Below are 18,705 nucleotides of genomic sequence, written 5' to 3' on the forward strand. Positions count from 1 at the left end.
TATGGTGGGAGGTGACTAGATCATGCAGGCAGTTTTTCCCATGCTGTTCCTGTGACAGTGAAGGCGTTCTCAGGAGATCTGATAGTTTAAAAGTGGCAGTTTCCCCTGAGTTCTCTCCTACCACCTTATGAGGAAGGTGCCTGCTTCCCCTTCTGCTGTAATTCTAAGTTTCCTGAGGCTTCCCCAACCATGGAAGACTGGGATCAATTAAAATTCCTTTCTTTATAAATTACTCAGTCTCAGGTAGTATCTTTATAGCAGTCTGAACATGGACTAATACACAGAACTGGTACCAACAGACCGGGGTACTGCTACAAAGACCATCTGAAAATGTGGAAGCCACTTTGGAAATAAGTAACAGGCAGAGGTTGGAGGGCTCAGAAGACAGAAAGACAAGGGGAAGTCTGGAACTTCCAAGAGTGTTGTTGAATGGTTTTTTTTTTTGGTTTTTCTTGTTTTTTTTTTTTTTTTTTTGAGACGGAGTTTCGCTTTTGTTACCCAGGCTGGAGTGCAATGGTGCGACCTCGGCTCACCGCAACCTCCGCCTCCTGGGTTCAAGCAATTCTCCTGCCTCAGCCTCCTGAGTAGCTGGGATTACAGGCACGCGCCACCATGCCCAGCCAATTTTTTGTATTTTTAGTAGAGACGGGGTTTCACCATGTTGACCAGGATGGTCTCGATCTCTTGACCTCGTGATCCACCTGCCTCAGCCTCCCAAAGTGCTGGGATTACAGGCTTGAGCCACCGCGCCCGGCTGTTGAATGGTTTTGACCAAAGTGCTGATACTTTTATGGACAATGACATCCAGGCTGAGGTGGTCTCATATGAAGAGGAAGAACTTATTGGTAACTGGAGCAAATATCACTCTTGCTGTACTTTAGCAAGAGACTAGCAGCATTTTTGCCCTTGCCCTAGAGATCTGTGGAACCTTAAACTTGAGAGAGGTGACTCAGAGTACCTGGCAGAAGAAATTTCTAAGCAAGAAAACATTCAAGCGGTGACCTGCCTTTTCCTCAAAGTGTACAGTTACATGTGTTCATAAAGAGAAAATTTGAAATTGTAACCTATATTTAAAAGGGAAGCAGAGCATAACTGGAAAATCTGCAGCCTGACTATAAGGTATAAGAGAAAAATCCATTTTCTGGGAAGAAATTCAAGCCAGCCTCAGAAAATTTACATAAGTAATGAGGAGCTGAATGTTTACAGTCAAGACAATGGGAAAAATGTCTCCAGGGCATGTAAGAAATGTTTGAGGCAGCCCTTCCCATCACAGGCCCAGATGCCTAGGAGGGAAAAATAGCATGGTGGGCCAGGACCCAGGACTCTGCTGATCTGGTGCCCTGCATCCCAGCCACTCAAATTCCAGCCATGGCTAAAAGAGGCCAAGGCTCAGGCCACTGCTTCAAAGGGGGAAAGCCCCAAGCATGACGGCTTCCATGCTGTATTGGGCCTATACATGCATAGAAGATGAGAATTTAGGTTTAGGAATCTCCACTTAGATTTCAGAGGATGTGTAGAAATGCTTGAAGGTCCAGGCAGAAGTTTGCTGCAGGAAAGAAGCCCTCATGGAGAACCTCTGCTAAGGCAGTGCAGAATGGAATGTGGGGTTATATCCCTCACACAGTCCCCATTGTGGCACTGCCTAGTGGAGCTTTGAGAAGAGAGCCGCCATCCTCCAGATCCCAGGAAGGCAGACCCATCAAGAGCTTGCATCATGCACCCAGAAACACTGTAGGCACTCAATGCCAGCCCACAAAAGCAGCACAGGGACTATACCCTGCAGAGCCACAGAGATGGAGTTGCCTAAGGTCATGGGAGCCCACCTCCTGCATCAGCCTGCTATGGAATGTGAGACATGGAGTTAAAGGAGATTTTGGAGCCTTAAGATTTAACGGCTGCCTGGCTGGGCTTCGGACTTGTGTGGAGCCTTTGTTTTCGTTGATTTTTCACAGTTGGAATGGGAATATTTACCCAATGCCTGTTCCTCCCTTGTATCTTGGAAATAACTAACTTGCTTTTTATTTTGCAGGCTCATAGACAGAAGGGACTGTCCTTATCTCAGATGAGACTGTGGACTTGGACTTTTGAGTTAATGCTGGAATGAGATGAGACTTTGGGAAACTACTGGGAAGTCATGATTGATTTTGAAATGTAAAAAGGACATGAGATTTGAGAAAGGCCAGGGGTGAAATGATAATGGTTTGGTTCTGTATCCCTACTCAAATCTCATCTTGAAGTTGTAATCCTCATATGTTGAGAGAGGGACCTGGTGGGAGGTGATTGGATCATGGGAGTGGTATCCCCCATGCTGTTCTCGTGATAGTGAGGGACTTCTCTCAAGATATAATGGTTTAAAAGTGGCAGTTTCCCCCAAACTCTCTCTCTCCTGCCATCTTGCAAAGAAGGTGCCTGTTTCCCCCTAACCTTCTGCCATGATTGTAAGTTTCCCGAGGCCTCCCCAGCCATAAAGAACTGTTGAGTCAATTAAAACTCCTTTCCAGGTAGTATCCTTATTATAACAGTGTGAAAATGGACTAATACAATAGCAAACCCTAAGTAAAAATATACATAAACATATAGAGGAAAAAAAAAGCTCACTTGTTCTATTCATCAATCATATTGATAATCTGCACTCAAATCTATTTTAGGACAAATATAAGAGGCAGACCATATTCCAAATTTGTTTACTATAATGAGCTAGCCACTATAGACCAAGATTTATAAAAATTCTCCTTGCTTCCTTGTTTAATCCTTGCTTATTTTTAAAATTTAGAATTAATGTTTTTATTCTTCACCTGCTTCTAAAGGGCATCTATCTTCAATAGACTAGGTTCAGCAAAGTTTCTGTGGAATTTACAGAAGTAAAAGAATTATGAAAGAGAGAGTTGTCAAATCACTGAGAAAGTCAGAAAATCAAAACTACATAAAGACCAAGACTAGTATTTGAAATATATTACCTGTTCCAAGTTTTGAAGGCATTGCTGGCTCGTTTGAAAAGATATCCTTCCATAACTATGCCATTTGCAGCATCTACATTATATTCTAACTTAGAATCATCACTGGAGAAATCCTAAACAAAATAACACATAAAGAAGTTCATATGACTTGACTAAGTTTCCTAGACAAGAAATGGATCCTAGGGAAAGAATTCAAAAGGAAGAAAAGGGTTAAGACCATTATAACAACAATATTAATAAGAAAAATTAAGGGGGATCATCAATAATAAATAAATGTGTCAACACGCTAAAGTATTTGACTTTAGTGGACTATTTTATACAATACTTATTGTGACGATCCAAGAACAAATTATATAGAATATAGCACAAAACAGAAAATAAATCAATATAAACTGTATATACATTGTGATTAAAAGCACAAAATAATATGCATACACATAAACAAGGGAAAACAACTAAATCAACTAAATATTACACAGGGTATTATGTTTAAAATTCTTTTTTTTTTTTTTTTTTTTTTTGAGACAGAGTTTGCTCTCTCACCCAGGCTGGAACACAATGAAGTGATCTCAGCTCACTGCAATCTCTGACTCCTGAAATCTCTCCCTCAAGCAATTCTCCAGTCTCAGTCTCCCAAGTAGCTGTGATTATAGGTATGCACAATCATGCCCAGTTAATTTTTGTATTTTTGTAGAGACAGGGTTTCACCATGTTCACCAAGCTTGTCTTGAATTCCCGACCTCAGGTGGTCCATCTGCGTCAGCCTCCCCAAAGTGCTGGGATTAAAGGCATGAGCCACCACACCCAGTCTATCACAGTATTTTATGGTGCTATGTGTTAACAATTTTTTAAAGGCAAACGGTTATATTTAATTGGGATTATTTAAAGTTACCACTATTTTCTAAATATATGACTACCATGGTAGTTCCTTTTTTTTTTTTTTTTTTTTTTGAGACAGAGTCTTACTCTGTTGCCCAGGCTGGAGTGCAATGGCACAATCTCGGCTCACTGCAACTTCCATCTCCTGGTTCAAGTGATCAAGCAATTCTCCTGCCTCAGCCTCCTGACTAGCTGGGACTATAGACATGTGCCACCACATCCAGCTAATTTTTGTACTCTTAGTAGAGACAGGGTTTCATCATGTTAGCCAGGCTAGTCTCGAACTCCTGACCTCAAGTGATCCACCTGCCTCCCAAAGTGCTGGGATTACAGGCGTGAGCCACTATGCCCAGGTACATGGTAGTTCTTCAATGTGACAGTGTCTATGGCATTTTTTTTCCTAAATTTAGTTTTCAAAGGAAAAGGATCATATCTACAGTTTGAAGTTGGCATGTTGAACTCACTTTTTTTATGAGAACTATAAAATCATTCACAGCCTTCTAGCATTCTAACAATCTTCACTTGAATGCAATTTAAACTTTCAGTTTCTTCCAAAGATTCATGAAGTTTAGAAATTAAACATTTCAATATTTAAAATATTGTCTAACAAACTTCCAGAGCATTTTGAACAAAACTCTAAGACTGCTGTTTTTAGCAAATTTAAAACTCTCAAAGCCAGTCCCATAACATTTAAAATTCCTCCTGGATCAATAATTAAAATTAGAATTCTACCCTAATAGGAAGTAGTAAACTTCCTGTCTTGGGAAACATTTTGGCAGCATCTGCTGAGATGCTGGGCCCTGCACTGGATGGGAGGCAGAGTGACAAATACCTAAAGGACCAGAAAATTTAAGCGTGTACTAAGTCAGGAACAGAAAATGGACCAAATTCAGAATTTTAAAAGAGAAAAAAAAAATGAATAACCTGTCCTGAGACCTTTGAAACTTTAACCACAAAAAGGCATGATAATCCAAACTAATCAAATGAAGCAGAATCTGTAAACGAATTGCTATATTTCCTCCTACTTTTTCTATGGGGAAAAAAACATCAGGGAAACTTTAATTCCCTCATTTAAAATTTATTTGAAGCTGTAATTTATTTAATTATGCAGACAGAATTAAGCAAGAAATATATTTAACTTTGTTAACATTCTAAAGGTTTCATTTGTAACACGTGCACTTTTTCATAACCTTCGTCAACTTAAAAGACTTCCTTGAATATGCAGTGCGTTACAAGTGTTTCTCTGATTTTCAACTATATTTCTTGAGATAAACTATCTTCATTTAATTACTGTTAATATCAAACAATATGTTGTAGCACTTAAAATGTGATCGATTTCATAATTTTAGTAACGAAATATGCTGGATGAAAGACATAGGGTTAGAATTTCCTTAAATACACTGATGACCCGAAAAATTAGGAAGGAATACTCAAAGGCAAGAGATTGGAGTGACAACTGGAATTCAAAGAGGTAAGAAAAGCAAGGGCATTTGCCTGTCAGGAGAACTCGAGCTTTGGTGTGACGTCCAGGGACAGAATGCAAAATCGAGGTTTGTCAAAGGGGACTCTAATAGAAGCTTTCCCTTTAAAATAGCAAACAAGACAAGAAAAACCATTATTACCACTTTCATTCAAGATCACGATTAAACTCCTAGTTAGCAAAACAACAACAAAAAAAGTACAAGATTGGAAAGGAAGAAAAAACTATCATTACTAGTAGGTGATAAGACTTTATACAAAGAACCTCCAAAAGAATCTAGAGATAAATCAATATTAAAAGAAATTACTGGTTATAGGCTGGGCATGGTGGCTTACACCTGTAATCCCAGCACTTTGGGAGGCCGATGTGGGCAAATCACAAGGACAGGAGTTTGGGGCCAGCCTGACCAACATGGTGAAACCCCATCTCTACTAAAAATACAAAAATTAGTCAGGCATAGTGGCATGCACCTGTAATCCCAGCTACTCGGGAAGCTGAGGCAGGAGAATCGCTTGAACCTGGGAGGCGGAGGTTGCAATGAGCCGGGATCATGCCACTGCACTCCGGCCTGAGTGACAGAGCAAGACTCGTCTCAAAAACAAACAAAAAAAAAAAAAGAAAGAAATTACTGATTACAAAATCAATTTTATCGTACACAGAAATAGTGGTAAAATAAATAAATTTAAAGATAACATTTAGATGCCGGGCGCAGTGGCTCAAGCCTGTAATCCCAGCACTTCGGGAGGCCGAGGCGGGTGGATCACGAGGTCAAGAGATTGAGACCATCCTGGTCAACATGGTGAAACCCTATCTCTACTAAAAATACAAAAAGTTAGCTGGGCATGGTGGCGCATGCCTGTAATCCCAGCTACTTAGGAGGCTGAGACAGGAGAATTGCCTGAAGCCAGGAGGCGGAGGTTGCGGTGAGCCAAGATCACACCATTGCACTCCAGCCTGGGTAACAAGAGTGAAACTCCGTCTTAATTAAAAAAAAAAAAAAAAAAGATAACATTTAGAATACAAGTGTCTAGGAATAAATATAACAAAAGATACACAAAAAAAATCATAAAATTTTATGAAAGCCATTAAAGAAAACTTAAATGAATGGAGAATATACCAAGCACTCAGGTTAGAAGATATAATAAAATAAAGATATCAATTATGATTCATAGAAGATTAAAGGAGAGAAGGGAGGAAGCTTTACTATGAGAGATCAATAATTTGCTTGCCAGGAACAGAATGACAAATATTCATGTTCTCACTTATTTGTGGGGATCTAAAAAAACAAAACAACTGGACTCAGGGAGCTAGAGAGTAGAAAGATGGTTACCAGAGGCTGGGAGGGGTAGTGGGAACTGGGGGTGGGGGCAAGTGGGAGTGGTTAATGGATATGAAAAAAAATAGATTAAGACCTAGTATTTGATAGCAGAGCAGGGTGACAATAGTCAAAATAATTGTACATTTAAAAATAAAAGACTATAATAGAATGTAACACAAAAAATAAATGCTTGAGGGGATGGATACCCCCTTTTCCATGATGTGATTATTCTACATTGCATGCCTGTATCAAAATATTTCATGTACTCCATAAATATATAACACCTACTACGTACTCACAAAAATTAAAAATGAAAATGAAATTTAAAAATTTTTTCAAGAATGTTACCAACCATTAGGCAACCTGATGGGAAAATGAGATAAAGACTAATAGTTCACAAGTAAGATACCCAAATGACCAATAAATATAAGACACTCATTAGTCATTAAAGAAGTCATTATACAGCCAAAAATACTTAAAGACAGCATAGTATTAATGCTTGAGACAAAAAGACAGTGAAACAGAATAGAGAGCCTGAAATGAACCTCACATATATAGAAATGTGATTTATAACACAGGATATACTACAGAGCATTTGGGAAAGAGCAAACTTTTTAATAATTAGCCTGGATCAACTGGCTACCAATGGGAGGATTAAAGGAAATTAGATCTCTACCTCATACCACACACAAAAACCCAATTAAAGATCTAAAAAGCGACTGGGTGCGGTAGCTCACACCTGTAATCCCAGCACTTTGGGAGGCTAAGGTGTGCGGATCACCTGAAGTCAAGAGTTCAAGACCAGCCTGACCAACATGGCAAAACCCCGTCTCTACTAAAAATACAAAAATTAGCTGGGTGTGGTGGTGAGCTCCTGTAATCCCAGCTACTTGGGAGGCTGAGGCAGGAGAATCACTTAAACCCAGGAGGCGCAGGTTGCAGTAAGCTGAGATCAAGTCACTGCACTCCAGCCTGGGCAACACGGCAAGACTCTGTCTCAAAAAAAAAAAAAAGATCTAAAAAGCAAATCTATAATACAAGAGATGTCTCTTCATAATCTTGAATTGGGAAGGATTTATTGAACAAGGCACAAAAAGCATCAACAATTAAGGCTGATAAAATAAGCTATATGAAAATTAAACACACATATGCCTAAAATACATTAAGAATTTGATCAAACATTAGTCATGATCAAACATTAGTCACCTGGTGGAAAAATGAAAGAATTATTTAATAGACATTTTTACAAGATACGCAAAAGACCGACAGATACAATATAAGATGCTTAAGCTCATTAGTCACTAAAGAAGTTAAAACTATAAGAAGATGTCAATATCTACTGATCAAATTGGCAAAAATCTAAAAGTCTCATAATATAATAAGATGGCAAATAGGAACTCTCCTACAGTGCTGTCTGCCAAGATAGTATAGCATTTTGAAAAACAATGTAGCATTATCAACTTATGCTAAACAATCTATTAAAGCTAATACAACTTCTAACTCAGCAGTTATACTCCTAGGTATAAATCCATCAGAAATCCAAAATGCATGCACATATCTACACATGAATGTTCAAAGCATCACTGTTTTTTCCAATTGATCAACTTCAATTTTTGAAAAATCTAAGTAACTACATGAGACATACTTCCCCTTAATTTTCAGTTGACTGATTCTTTTTTTACCTGTAATGCAGCCTTGTGTCAGCATGTAAGGGCAGAAAAGAGGTGAGTATTCATAATGAGCAAAAATAACATTATTTTTTTAAAAGAAAATCATTGATCATTTAAAATCAAGTAAGTTATTCTTAGAGTTAATAATTTACCATTTTTGCAATGAACTGTGTTCACAATAGGAAAAGATATTAAAAGATGCATGTTTATTAAATAATTCAATTTAAGGAAATATTCATGTATTTCTACAAATACCATGTTATCTCATTTTAATTAAAAACAATTGATTCCAATTTTTAACAATCTTTTCATGATCATGTCATTAAAACTATCTACCCATCAAAACATCACGCTGTACACACTAATTATATAAAATTTTTATTTGTCAACTTAAAAAAACAATTACCAGCCGGGCGCGGTGGCTCAAACCTGTAATCCCAGCACTTTGGGAGGCTAAGGCAGGTGGATCACGAGGTCAACAGATCGAGACCATCCTGGTCAACATGGTGAAACCCCGTCGCTACTTAAAATACAAAAAATTAGCTGGGCACGGTGGCACATGCCTGTAATCCCAGCTACTCAGGAGGCTGAGGCAGGAGAATTGCCTGAACCCAGGAGGCGGAAGTTGCGGTGAGCCGAGATAGCGCCATTGCACTCCAGCCTGGGTAACAAGAGTGAAACTCCATCTCAAAAAAAAAAAAAAAAAAAAAACAAAAAAAAAAAAAAACAATTACCAAAACAAAAGTTAATCTAACTTTAAACAAAACAAAATAAAACGTGTAGTTTGCCTCACCTGACGTTAACTAGAAAGTAACTATTTTAAAGATGGTCTTGTAGAAAATCTTTCCCATTTTCATACTATCTTTCTATGAGCACTAATAATCCATCATCAATTAAATTTTTCTTAATCACTGATTTTGTTTTCATTTTTTTCCACTGACATCTTCTATGTCAGATATAGTTTACTAGTACTTTAAATTCTAAATAAACCATCAAGAAGTTGATTTCACTGCTCAATACCAAGAAAACAGATTTCTTAAAGCAATGCCAGAAGGCATCTTATACATACTTACATTTCTATATTCAACTTCAAATCCCTCCTTCTATTTTCAGATAATTACATAAAAAGTATCACTGACTACATATAAGAAAATATTATCAGGCTGAGTTGCAGGCATGTCACGTTCAACTCTTACTAAGAGGAAATAAAAACTGGTTTAATATTTGAGTTTTCATTTTTAAAAACTTTTTTTTTCAAAGTAAGTTTAGCTAGGCTTAGGTAATTTAACAGGCAATGTAAGTGAAGTTTTAGCATCACATGAAAGACAGGAAAGGCTGCCTGACAGGGACTGCAGTTGTAAAGTGTGTAAGACCAAGCACACATGTTGACACTAAGGTGCATCATCCACAACTCGCCCCGTAACACAGAGACATGGACACACACATTTTTACAGGGAGTTGGTAGTATCCTAGATGAAATTATGATAGTGTTTTAAATTCTAACTAAAGGCCACTTTTAGCTTAGTTAAGGCCCTAAGTTCAAGTTTTCATAAACTAGTTCGAGGAGCATGGCTTTCAAATGTTTTGATCTGAAAAAATAACAATATACGTATCTTAAAATCTGAAGAATATTTTGCTCTTCAAAAACAGAAGAGAAATTTATCTGCACAATTTAATTATTAAAACAACTCACAAGGATTTGTTCCAATATAATGATACCTTGCATAAACCAACAACCAGGCAATTGTATAAAACTGAATTAATTTTTAATTTTTCCCCTGAGGTACCTTTTGTTGTATGGTGGAATGTTTTTGCTCCATTTCTCTTTTCTCCTTTGCTGCATCCACAACCAGTCGATCCAACTGTAAAAAGGGAAAAAGAGAAAACTGTAGACTTAAAAAAAGGCATGGATTATTTTTTCAAATCATATTCCAAATCATTTCACAGATAAATATAATTTAAAAATCACTCCATTCAAGCTTATTTTAAAAGGTTCGGCTAAACTTTGAAGTAGAAGTTCATATTTTTTTCTGCTATCAAGTTCTCTTTGAAAAGATCCAAACCTCCACTAGAAAAAAAAATTTCCAAGAATAGTCATGGTGCCACATATATTACAGAGGCCTTATCACAGGTATTGCAATGATACACATTCAATCCTTGAAGAAGGAAAATGACTCTAGCTTAAGCTGCGTGCTGACCCACTAAGCAAATTCTGATACGTAAAAGAAAGAAAAAAAAAAGAAACAAAGAAGACAATGGTGACTTATTTCTCAAACAGCAAAAAGTAGTGCAGCTAAACTAGTACTAAACCAGCTAAACCAGCTCTCACAAATTCACTCTAACAGCTACTTCCAATCATTCAATATGCCTCTTCAGGTTTTCATGCTGGCTCCCTAATATTATAATCAAATCTGAAAAGAAGAAAAAAATAATTCACCAGATAAAAGAAAAAGCTTAAAAAAAAATAGTAATCATTCATAAGACCAAGGTAAGAAATCAGCAATCTCAAGGATCATTTTTAAAAGCTAAAAAAACTTAGTGTAAGATTATAAAATCCATTTCTTTCTTGTTCCTTTGCATTAGAAAGGATGATTTTCCTTTCTATCATAAAGGAAGCATTTGATTTCCAGTAAGATGTGATGAGAAACACACCTGCTTCCTAAAATCCTATTTGTTAAACTAACAATAACTGGGTTATATATTATTAATTGTGTGGGTTTCATTGTCTAGACCAGGCGTCCCCAAACTTTTTACAAAGGGGGCCAGTTCACTGTCCCTCAGACCGTTGGAGGGCCGCCACATACTGTGCTCCTCTCATTGACCACCAATGAAGGAGGTGCCCCTTCCTGAAGTGCGGTGGGAGGCCGGATAAATGGCCTCAGGGGGCCACACGCGGCCAGCAGCCGGAGTTTGAGATGCCTGGTCCAGACTATGATGATGCCTTTCGAACTCTGAACCTCCATCACCTCTAAATGATTAACATATGTTTGATAAATGAATAAATTAAAACATACATATCAGATCAGCAGGAATATGATAAAGATAAGCATTAAATGTCTAAACATTTTAAGTTGTATCTTTTAAAAGCTACATTTTTTAAAAGTCTTGGTCACAGAGAATATCACTGAGTAATGAAAACAACAACAAAAAAAATACCCATGGCCGGGCGCGGTGGCTCAAGCCTGTAATCCCAGCACTTTGGGAGGCCAAGGCGGGTGGATCACGAGGTCAAGAAATCGAGACCATCCTGGTCAACATGATGAAACCCCATCTCTACTAAAAATACTAAAATCCAGCTGGGCATGGTGGCACGTGCCTGTAATCCCAGCTAGTCAGGAGGCTGAGGCAGGAGAATTGCCTGAACGCAGGAGGCGGAGGTTGCGGTGAGCCGAGATCGTGCCATTGCACTCCAGCCTGGGTAACAAAGAGTGAAACTCCGTCTCAAAAAAAAAAAAAGAAAAAGAAAAAAAAATACCCAGAACGGAAATGAAACAGAACTATCACTATCGTAAAGTACCTGACATAAGTGGCAACTACACTATTCTACTTTAGGATCTAATACATACATACCTTAGGAACATGCAGCATTGGTTTAGTGGGTAAAGCTGTACATGTTGCACTAGGAAAACATACCCTCACAACAGCTTCTTATGCAGAATGAGTGGACTAAGCATCCTATGGTTTTTATGGCTCTAATTGAATGGTATATAAATATTATTTATTCATTCATTCACACTGAAGTACAGTATGAGATAAGTCCCAAACTCAAAATATTTACAAATATGCCATGCAAGCATATACTTTGCAGATGAATTCTGCAATGTAGGTGATGGTTTACTACCTAATTGGTAATAAATGCCTCTTGCATCTCTAACCCCACTGTTATTACAACAGAAAAGTAGGGACAATTCCCCCTCTCTTATGGGGAAAAAGTGTAAAGAAAACCAACTTTCATGATGGTGGGAGTTTGAGGGGAGGCATGAATTGAGGAAATGTGAAGACTGGCAGAGTCTTATCTTCTAGACACCAGGAAATGTATCAGGAAGATAACTTGGAGCAGAGAAAAGTATCCCAAGTTTGTGTTAGTATTGCACATTATGAATTTTAATAGGTACCTATAACTAAGCAGGTATCCCTGGTCCCTCTTTGTTTTAAATCCCTTCTATTCCCACCAATCTCAGATATCATCACTTCTCTTTCTCCTTTTCAACTTCTCCCTCTTGAACTAGGCCCATTCCCATCTGCTTTTAAGTTGATGCAAATCATTCTACCTTAATAAAACCTCTAACCCATACTTTTTCCAGCTACCACATTCCTTCCCTCTTTCCTTTATAACACAACTTCTTTAAAACATTGCCACCTTCTATACTTGCCCATTTCATACTCATCTACCCACTGTAATTCAAATTCTACTGCTTGAGTCCCCAACTTAATGGAAACAGCATCTCTCAGACAGGTAACAACTTTTTGCTGCTAAATTCAACAGGTATTTCTCAGTCCTAGGTTTACTTAACTTTCTAATAATTGAAGCTGATAACTTTCTGATAATTGAAGTGTTCCCTTTGGAACACTTTTCCTGGCCTATGATGCCAGTCTCCTGTTTTTCCACTTCCTTGTTCATCTACGTCCTCACATAGCTTCTCTTACCTAGCCATCTCAAAAATCAGTCCTTCTTAGGTCCCTATTCCAAGTCAGCTTCTCTTTTTACTCAACACCAGGGGACCTCAACCTTAACTTACAAAATAAAAATCTTTACAATGTCTATGCACCTAGATTTTTTTTTTAAAGTAGCTCTATCGGGCCAGGTGTGTTGGCTCATGCCTGTAATCCCAGCACTCTGAGAGGTCGAGATGGGCAGATCACGAGGTCAGGAGATTGAGATCCTGCCTAAGATGGTAAAAACCTGTCTCTACTAAAAATACAAAAAAATTATCCAGGTGTGCTGGCACATGCCTATAGTCCCAGCTACTCAGGAGGCTAAGGCAGGAGAATGCTTGAACCTGGGAGGCGGAGGCTGTGGAGTGAGACTCTATCTCAAAAAATAAACAAAAATAAATAAACAAATTACCTCTACGGGCCAGGTGCAGTGGCTCACATCTGTAATCCCAGCACTTTGGGAGGCCCTGGCGGGCAGATCATGAGGTCAGGAGTTCAAGACCAGCCTGGCCAACATGGTGAAACCTCATCTCTACTAAAAATAAAAAAATTAGCCAGGCATAGTGGCATGCGCCTGTAGTCCCAGCTACTCAGGAGGCTGAGGCAGAATCGCTGGAACCCAGGAGGCGGACGTTATGGTGAGCCGAGATCGCACCACTGCCTGTCCACCAGAGCGAGACTCCATCAAAAGAAAGAAAAAAAAATTTTTAGAATAAAAAGCTCTATGATTCAGATATCTAACTCACCCCCCCCATCAACTCACCCACTCCTGTAATTGCAGTCAGCAACTATATGCTACTGACTCAGTGTATGTCCCTCTCTTGAGCTACACACACATCCATTTACACATCTTATCCTCACAAATCAATGTATTTGTCAACTCATGCCCTTCCACCCTCGAATTGACTGTATCTTAACCCTCAAATCTAACCATTTCTATCTCTACTGCCATGTAGTTAGTTTCAGATGCCATTATCTACTAATTGCGAAAAGAATTTCGTAACAGGCCACCTCCAACTTGGCCGTCTATCCACTAGGCACTACAGGGTCTGTGGCTTAGATGTTGTTTCTCAAGGACCTGCAGCTTTGAGATCTAGAGTGGGGGAAAACCTATAAAACTAAAATGATTAAATGTCTTAAAAATATATAACTATTTCAGCTAGACAACTGCAACTGAACTCATACTGCTTTTATAAATTATGCTGAATGTGAGAGGGCAATCTAATATTTGATAGTATTATGAGGAATGTCTAAAACCTATGAAGGTCTTTCGTTCCCCCCAAGTCTGGCTTACACGTCCTGTCTATATGTTCCTGCAACACTTTGAACCTTTCCAATACAATGGAAAAGGCCAGCTGTCCCTCAATTTAAGTTTTCTCCTTCTTAAGAATGGACCCCCTAAATTCTAGCAGATCACGTGGCTACCTGGCATTAAAGTTAATTTCCCTTTCAACTATCGTGACCCTGTGACTAAGCACTTGGCATTGGGATATACTTAGAAGTAATATGTACAATTTCTAGGAAATGTGTTTAAAGAGAGAAAATGTATCTTTCTTTCTTCTCTCCTTCTTCCTATTAGCTGTAATTTGGGTATAATAGCTAGTGACTTGATTAGCCACTTTGAACCATGAGTTAGAATCAAAAAAATAAGCCTGCATTCCTGCTAACCAAGTAGCCACTACACCATGCCTTTGACTTTACATAAGAGAAATAAAACTCTCTATTTTCAGCTACTAGTATTGTCAGTTTTCTATTACTTGCAAGCAAACCTAATCCCAACTGTTACACCCACATAAGATATTCAGCACAGAGATTACCAGTGTGGTGACTTGTTGGTTTCTCCTGAGAGACTAAGTTCTGCCAAGGCAGAAAACAGAATTCATGTAATCCGTGGCATAGACACATACACACACCACACCTGACATACACTCTGTTCAGTAATTTCAATTCCCATTCAACTCTTATCTTTTTCCTTGAACTCTATTTTTCTTTTTTTTTTTTTCCTTTTTTTGAGACCGTTTCCCTTTGTCACTCAGGCTGGAGTACAATGGCCCAATCTTGGCTCACTATGAACTCCGCCTCTCAGGCTTGAGCAGTTCTCCTGCATCAGCCTCTGGAGTAACTGGGATTACAGGCATACACCACCACGCCCGGCTAATTTTTTAATTTTTTTTTTAAATTTTTATTTTCCCATCAACCATTTAAAAATGCAACCAAGCACCTTAAAGTGTACAAAACAGGTGGCTGGACAGGCTAATTTGCCAGTCAGCCCCTTCTAGCTACCAGGGAGTTTAACATTCATCCCAAGAGACTTGGCTCTCTTTATCTGCTGAAACAAAGTTGCTTCCAACTGAATGAGTCTCTTTTTATTCTCTGGGTAAACTCTTCGAGTTAACTACTTCCGTTGTAGATGGTGAAATGTGTAAGGCTCCACTTCAGATGTTGGCACTGCTATGAGGATGGTCTTTCCCTTTATTGCAAATCACAATCAAAACCTTTGCTTCTTTTTTATATTCCAGAAGTAGTTTAGTAGAAGTTAATTGATGAGTCTTAATTCTTTCTAGTAGCTTACAACCAGTCTCTAGCTTCTCCAGGAACACTACAGGATAAAGTTAGTTTAAATATATATTAAACTACAAGGCATTCTCTCAAATGAGTTTAAATGCATTTTATTTTTGGACAACCTACATGACATGTTTTTCTCAAAAACAATGCCTCCACTCCAAATAAATCATGGTCAAAATAAATAAAGAGCTCAGGATGACTTCAGTTCCCTTTGTCTTAAGTCCTGGTGCTGTGTGGATGACAAGCAGAAGCCAGCAACAATGACAGGTGATAGATCTGAAGTAACTGCCAAATTTGTTAACATTTTTCCATTTCTAAACCATCTTTAAAGAAAATCATATATGGGGTCACACCATCCTCACAGTAGTCCAATACCATGCCATCTGGATTCATGTTTTCACCAATAAAGAATTGGTAGTTTTTGAAATTAGCAAAGATGTGCTTGCTTTGTTCTGCAGCTCTTGTCATAAAAGGTTTTACTCTTTCTGGTCTCTGTTCAAGTTTGCCTTTGATTGATTTCATGTAATCTTTGATGTACTTCTTGTAGACTTCTTTTGTGGAATATGTTTCCTGCAGGTGATGGTTCATGACAGTATCGACACCAGTGATTACTGTGCTTTCCATACATTCGCCCTCAGGGCCTTCAGCGGAGGCATTTCCACCAATAATCGAACCATCAATGTTACCTTCTATCCTACTGACCATCTTCCTCTCCACCTCCAGGCACAGCCCTTCAGCGATCTCCCGGATCTTGTATATGTCAGAGAACATCTCAATGTGGCTGATGAGGTACCGGTAAATAATCATGATGGCGGCTGAAGGGAGACCACGGTGGCGCTAGGTTAGCAGGAGCCCAAAGCTCTGAGGGGGCGCGATGTAGGCAGAGTGGCACTCAGTGGGGAGTGGGGAGCCAGCAAAAAAGCTAATTTTTCTATTTTTAGCAGAGACAGGGTTTCACCATGTTGGCCAGGCTGGTCTCAAACTCCTGGCCTCAAGTAATCTGCATGCCTCAGCCTCCCAAAGTGCTGGAATTATAAGCATGAGCCACAGTGCCTGGCCTAAACTCTGTATTTCATCATTAATCCCCTTCTCTTGAAAACTAAACTGAAACATCTTGAGAAAGAAAATCACCTAAAAACATTGTTAAATTGAGAATGTTCGTCAATAAAAAACAATGTCCCCAGAACAGATCTAATATAAAGTTCTGATCAGCTATGTAAAAATAATTTGAACACAATTAAATTTATATATATATATACAATTTGTATATATGTAGAGAACTATACACAAAGCCACAGATAGCCACATGTGACTGTATGAAATGAAAAAGTACCCAAGAGCTCTGTAATTTTAAGATTCTAATTTTTTTTTATTCAAATAGCAAGATACCATTTTTGGGAAAATAAAAAAAGAGATATAACTCAAATAAAAAGCAAATTAGAAGAATAACTCAATTATCCAAATGTAAGACATTTAAAAATAAGTCCAGTTACGTAGACTGCAGAACAAACACTTTGTTTTTAAATTCTCCTTTTCAATACCTTCATATACAATCTATACCATAAGGTTCTTTTTACCGTTGATTTCATTTTTGGGTATACTCAAACTGCAAACATTTGGGAATTTAACTCATCTATAAATCTGCTGTAGCATCAAACTTCATTCTTCATTAAGTAAATGAAATGTCAAGTCCTCCTGATACGGTTTGACTGTGTCCCTGCCCAAAATCTCATATTGAATTATAATCCCCATAATCCTCATGTGTCGAGAGAGAGACCAGGTGGAGGTAACTAACTCATGGGGGCAGTTTCCCCCATGCTGGTTCTCGTGACAGTGAGTGAGTTCTCACGAAATCTGATGGTTTTGTAAGTGTTTGGTAGTGTCTCCTGCGTTCATTCTCCCCACTGCTACCTTGTGAAGACGGTGCCTTGCTTTCTCTTTGCCTTCTACCATGATTGTAAGTTTCCTGAGGCATCCCAAGCCATGCAGAACTGTGCGTCAATTAGACCTTTCCTTTCTAGATTACCCAGTCTGAGGCGGCTCTTTATAGCAGTGTTGAGAACAGACGATTACACCTCCAATATGCTAAATTTCTTTAAAAATACAATTATCAGTGTATAAAACTGAATTAAGAAACATAGTGCAACATTACCTGTGCACCCAGATCCTTCATGTAGGGTCCAAGTTCACTAAACAGATCATATCCTTGATGAAAGAAGGCCAAATGGGCATACATAAATGATAACATCTAATAGGGGGGAAAAAAGATGACCATTTTAAAATCTAGACCTAAATATTCTGAAATATTTTATATATATAGATAGATAGATAGACAGACAGACAGACAGACAGACAGACAGACAGACAGACAGACAGACAGGACAAAGGCTCTTGCTTTGTTGCCCAGGCCTGGCATGCAGTGGCACAAAGAAAAGTTCACTACAACCTGGACCTCCCAGGCTCAAGAGATTCTCCCATTTCAGCTTCCTAAGTAGCTGAGACCAGAGGCCTGTGCCACCATACTCAGCTAATTTTTTTATTCTTTTGTAAAGACAAAGTCTCAGCACATTACCCAGGCTGATCTTGAACTCCTGGGCTCAAGCAATCCTCCCACTTTGGCCTCTAAAAGTGCTGGAATTATAGGCATGAGCCACCGTGCCCAGCTCATCAAACCTATTTGAAAATTAAACTGAGTCATCTGTTTTTTTAGAGTATTTCAAAAATGTTTTCAAATACAATGAAAATAAGTTTTATTTAAAAGAAATTTCCCAGTGGTTTCAAGTTTTTTAATGCCCCAAATTTTAGTTGTTTAGAGTATATCTAGGTGATCAAAATGTATATAGCAGATTCAAATAATCCAATTTTCAGTAACTCTACTTTCTTTCTACATCCATTTTTATGTGCTCCTTCAACCAAGCTCACTGACAAACTTTAAATTGTAAAAAAAGACAAAAAGATAAGACAGAGGAAAATAAAGTGATCAAAATAAAACACAAACACTTTACAATCTCCTAGAGCACCAAGCACAATCTCAAGTAGGAGAAAGCTGGTTTTTCTCTCAAGATACCAAAATAAAATGAGTCAAGTGAATTTGCCAATATGGAGGTTTCTTTAGTCATACCACCAAATCTAAAAACTTAACATTAATGGGCTGAGATTTGTCCAAGTTTTCCCATATTT

The 18,705-nt window shown here is 38.3% G+C and overlaps 2 protein-coding genes across 9 annotated transcripts in view; both read right to left on the reverse strand.

Annotated features, from left to right (window-relative positions):
- The window catches only part of ACAP2 (ArfGAP with coiled-coil, ankyrin repeat and PH domains 2), a 161,993-nt gene that overhangs the window by 43,869 nt on the left and 99,419 nt on the right, over nt 1–18,705 (reverse strand). For all 8 annotated transcript variants that reach the window (XR_012518877.1, XR_012518876.1, XM_074404760.1 and 5 more), the window contains 3 exons: nt 17,678–17,773; nt 10,092–10,166; nt 2,958–3,070 (listed from right to left, as the gene is read on the reverse strand). Coding sequence is in view for 6 of the 8 variants with exons in the window: in XM_074404760.1 (XP_074260861.1) it covers nt 2,958–3,070; nt 10,092–10,166; nt 17,678–17,773 (284 nt within the window). In the remaining 2 variants the exon portion in view is untranslated. The remainder of the gene's footprint in view (nt 1–2,957; nt 3,071–10,091; nt 10,167–17,677; nt 17,774–18,705) is intronic.
- On the reverse strand, nt 10,173–17,768 carry LOC101053092 (translationally-controlled tumor protein-like). Its single transcript, XM_074404762.1, has 2 exons — nt 17,678–17,768; nt 10,173–16,340 (listed from the first exon to the last, which is right to left on the reverse strand). The coding sequence occupies exon 2, from the start codon at nt 16,330–16,332 to the stop codon at nt 15,823–15,825; it is 510 nt and encodes a 169-aa protein (XP_074260863.1). The 5' UTR covers nt 16,333–16,340; nt 17,678–17,768; the 3' UTR covers nt 10,173–15,822.

This window comes from Saimiri boliviensis, chromosome 8 (genome assembly GCF_048565385.1).
Source record: "Saimiri boliviensis isolate mSaiBol1 chromosome 8, mSaiBol1.pri, whole genome shotgun sequence".
Classification (NCBI taxonomy): domain Eukaryota; kingdom Metazoa; phylum Chordata; class Mammalia; order Primates; family Cebidae; genus Saimiri; species Saimiri boliviensis.

Excerpts from the sequence above, each read along its gene's own strand:
- LOC101053092 (XM_074404762.1), bottom strand. The coding sequence starts at position 16,332 with ATGATTATTTACCGGTACCTCATCAGCCACATTGAGATGTTCTCTGAC.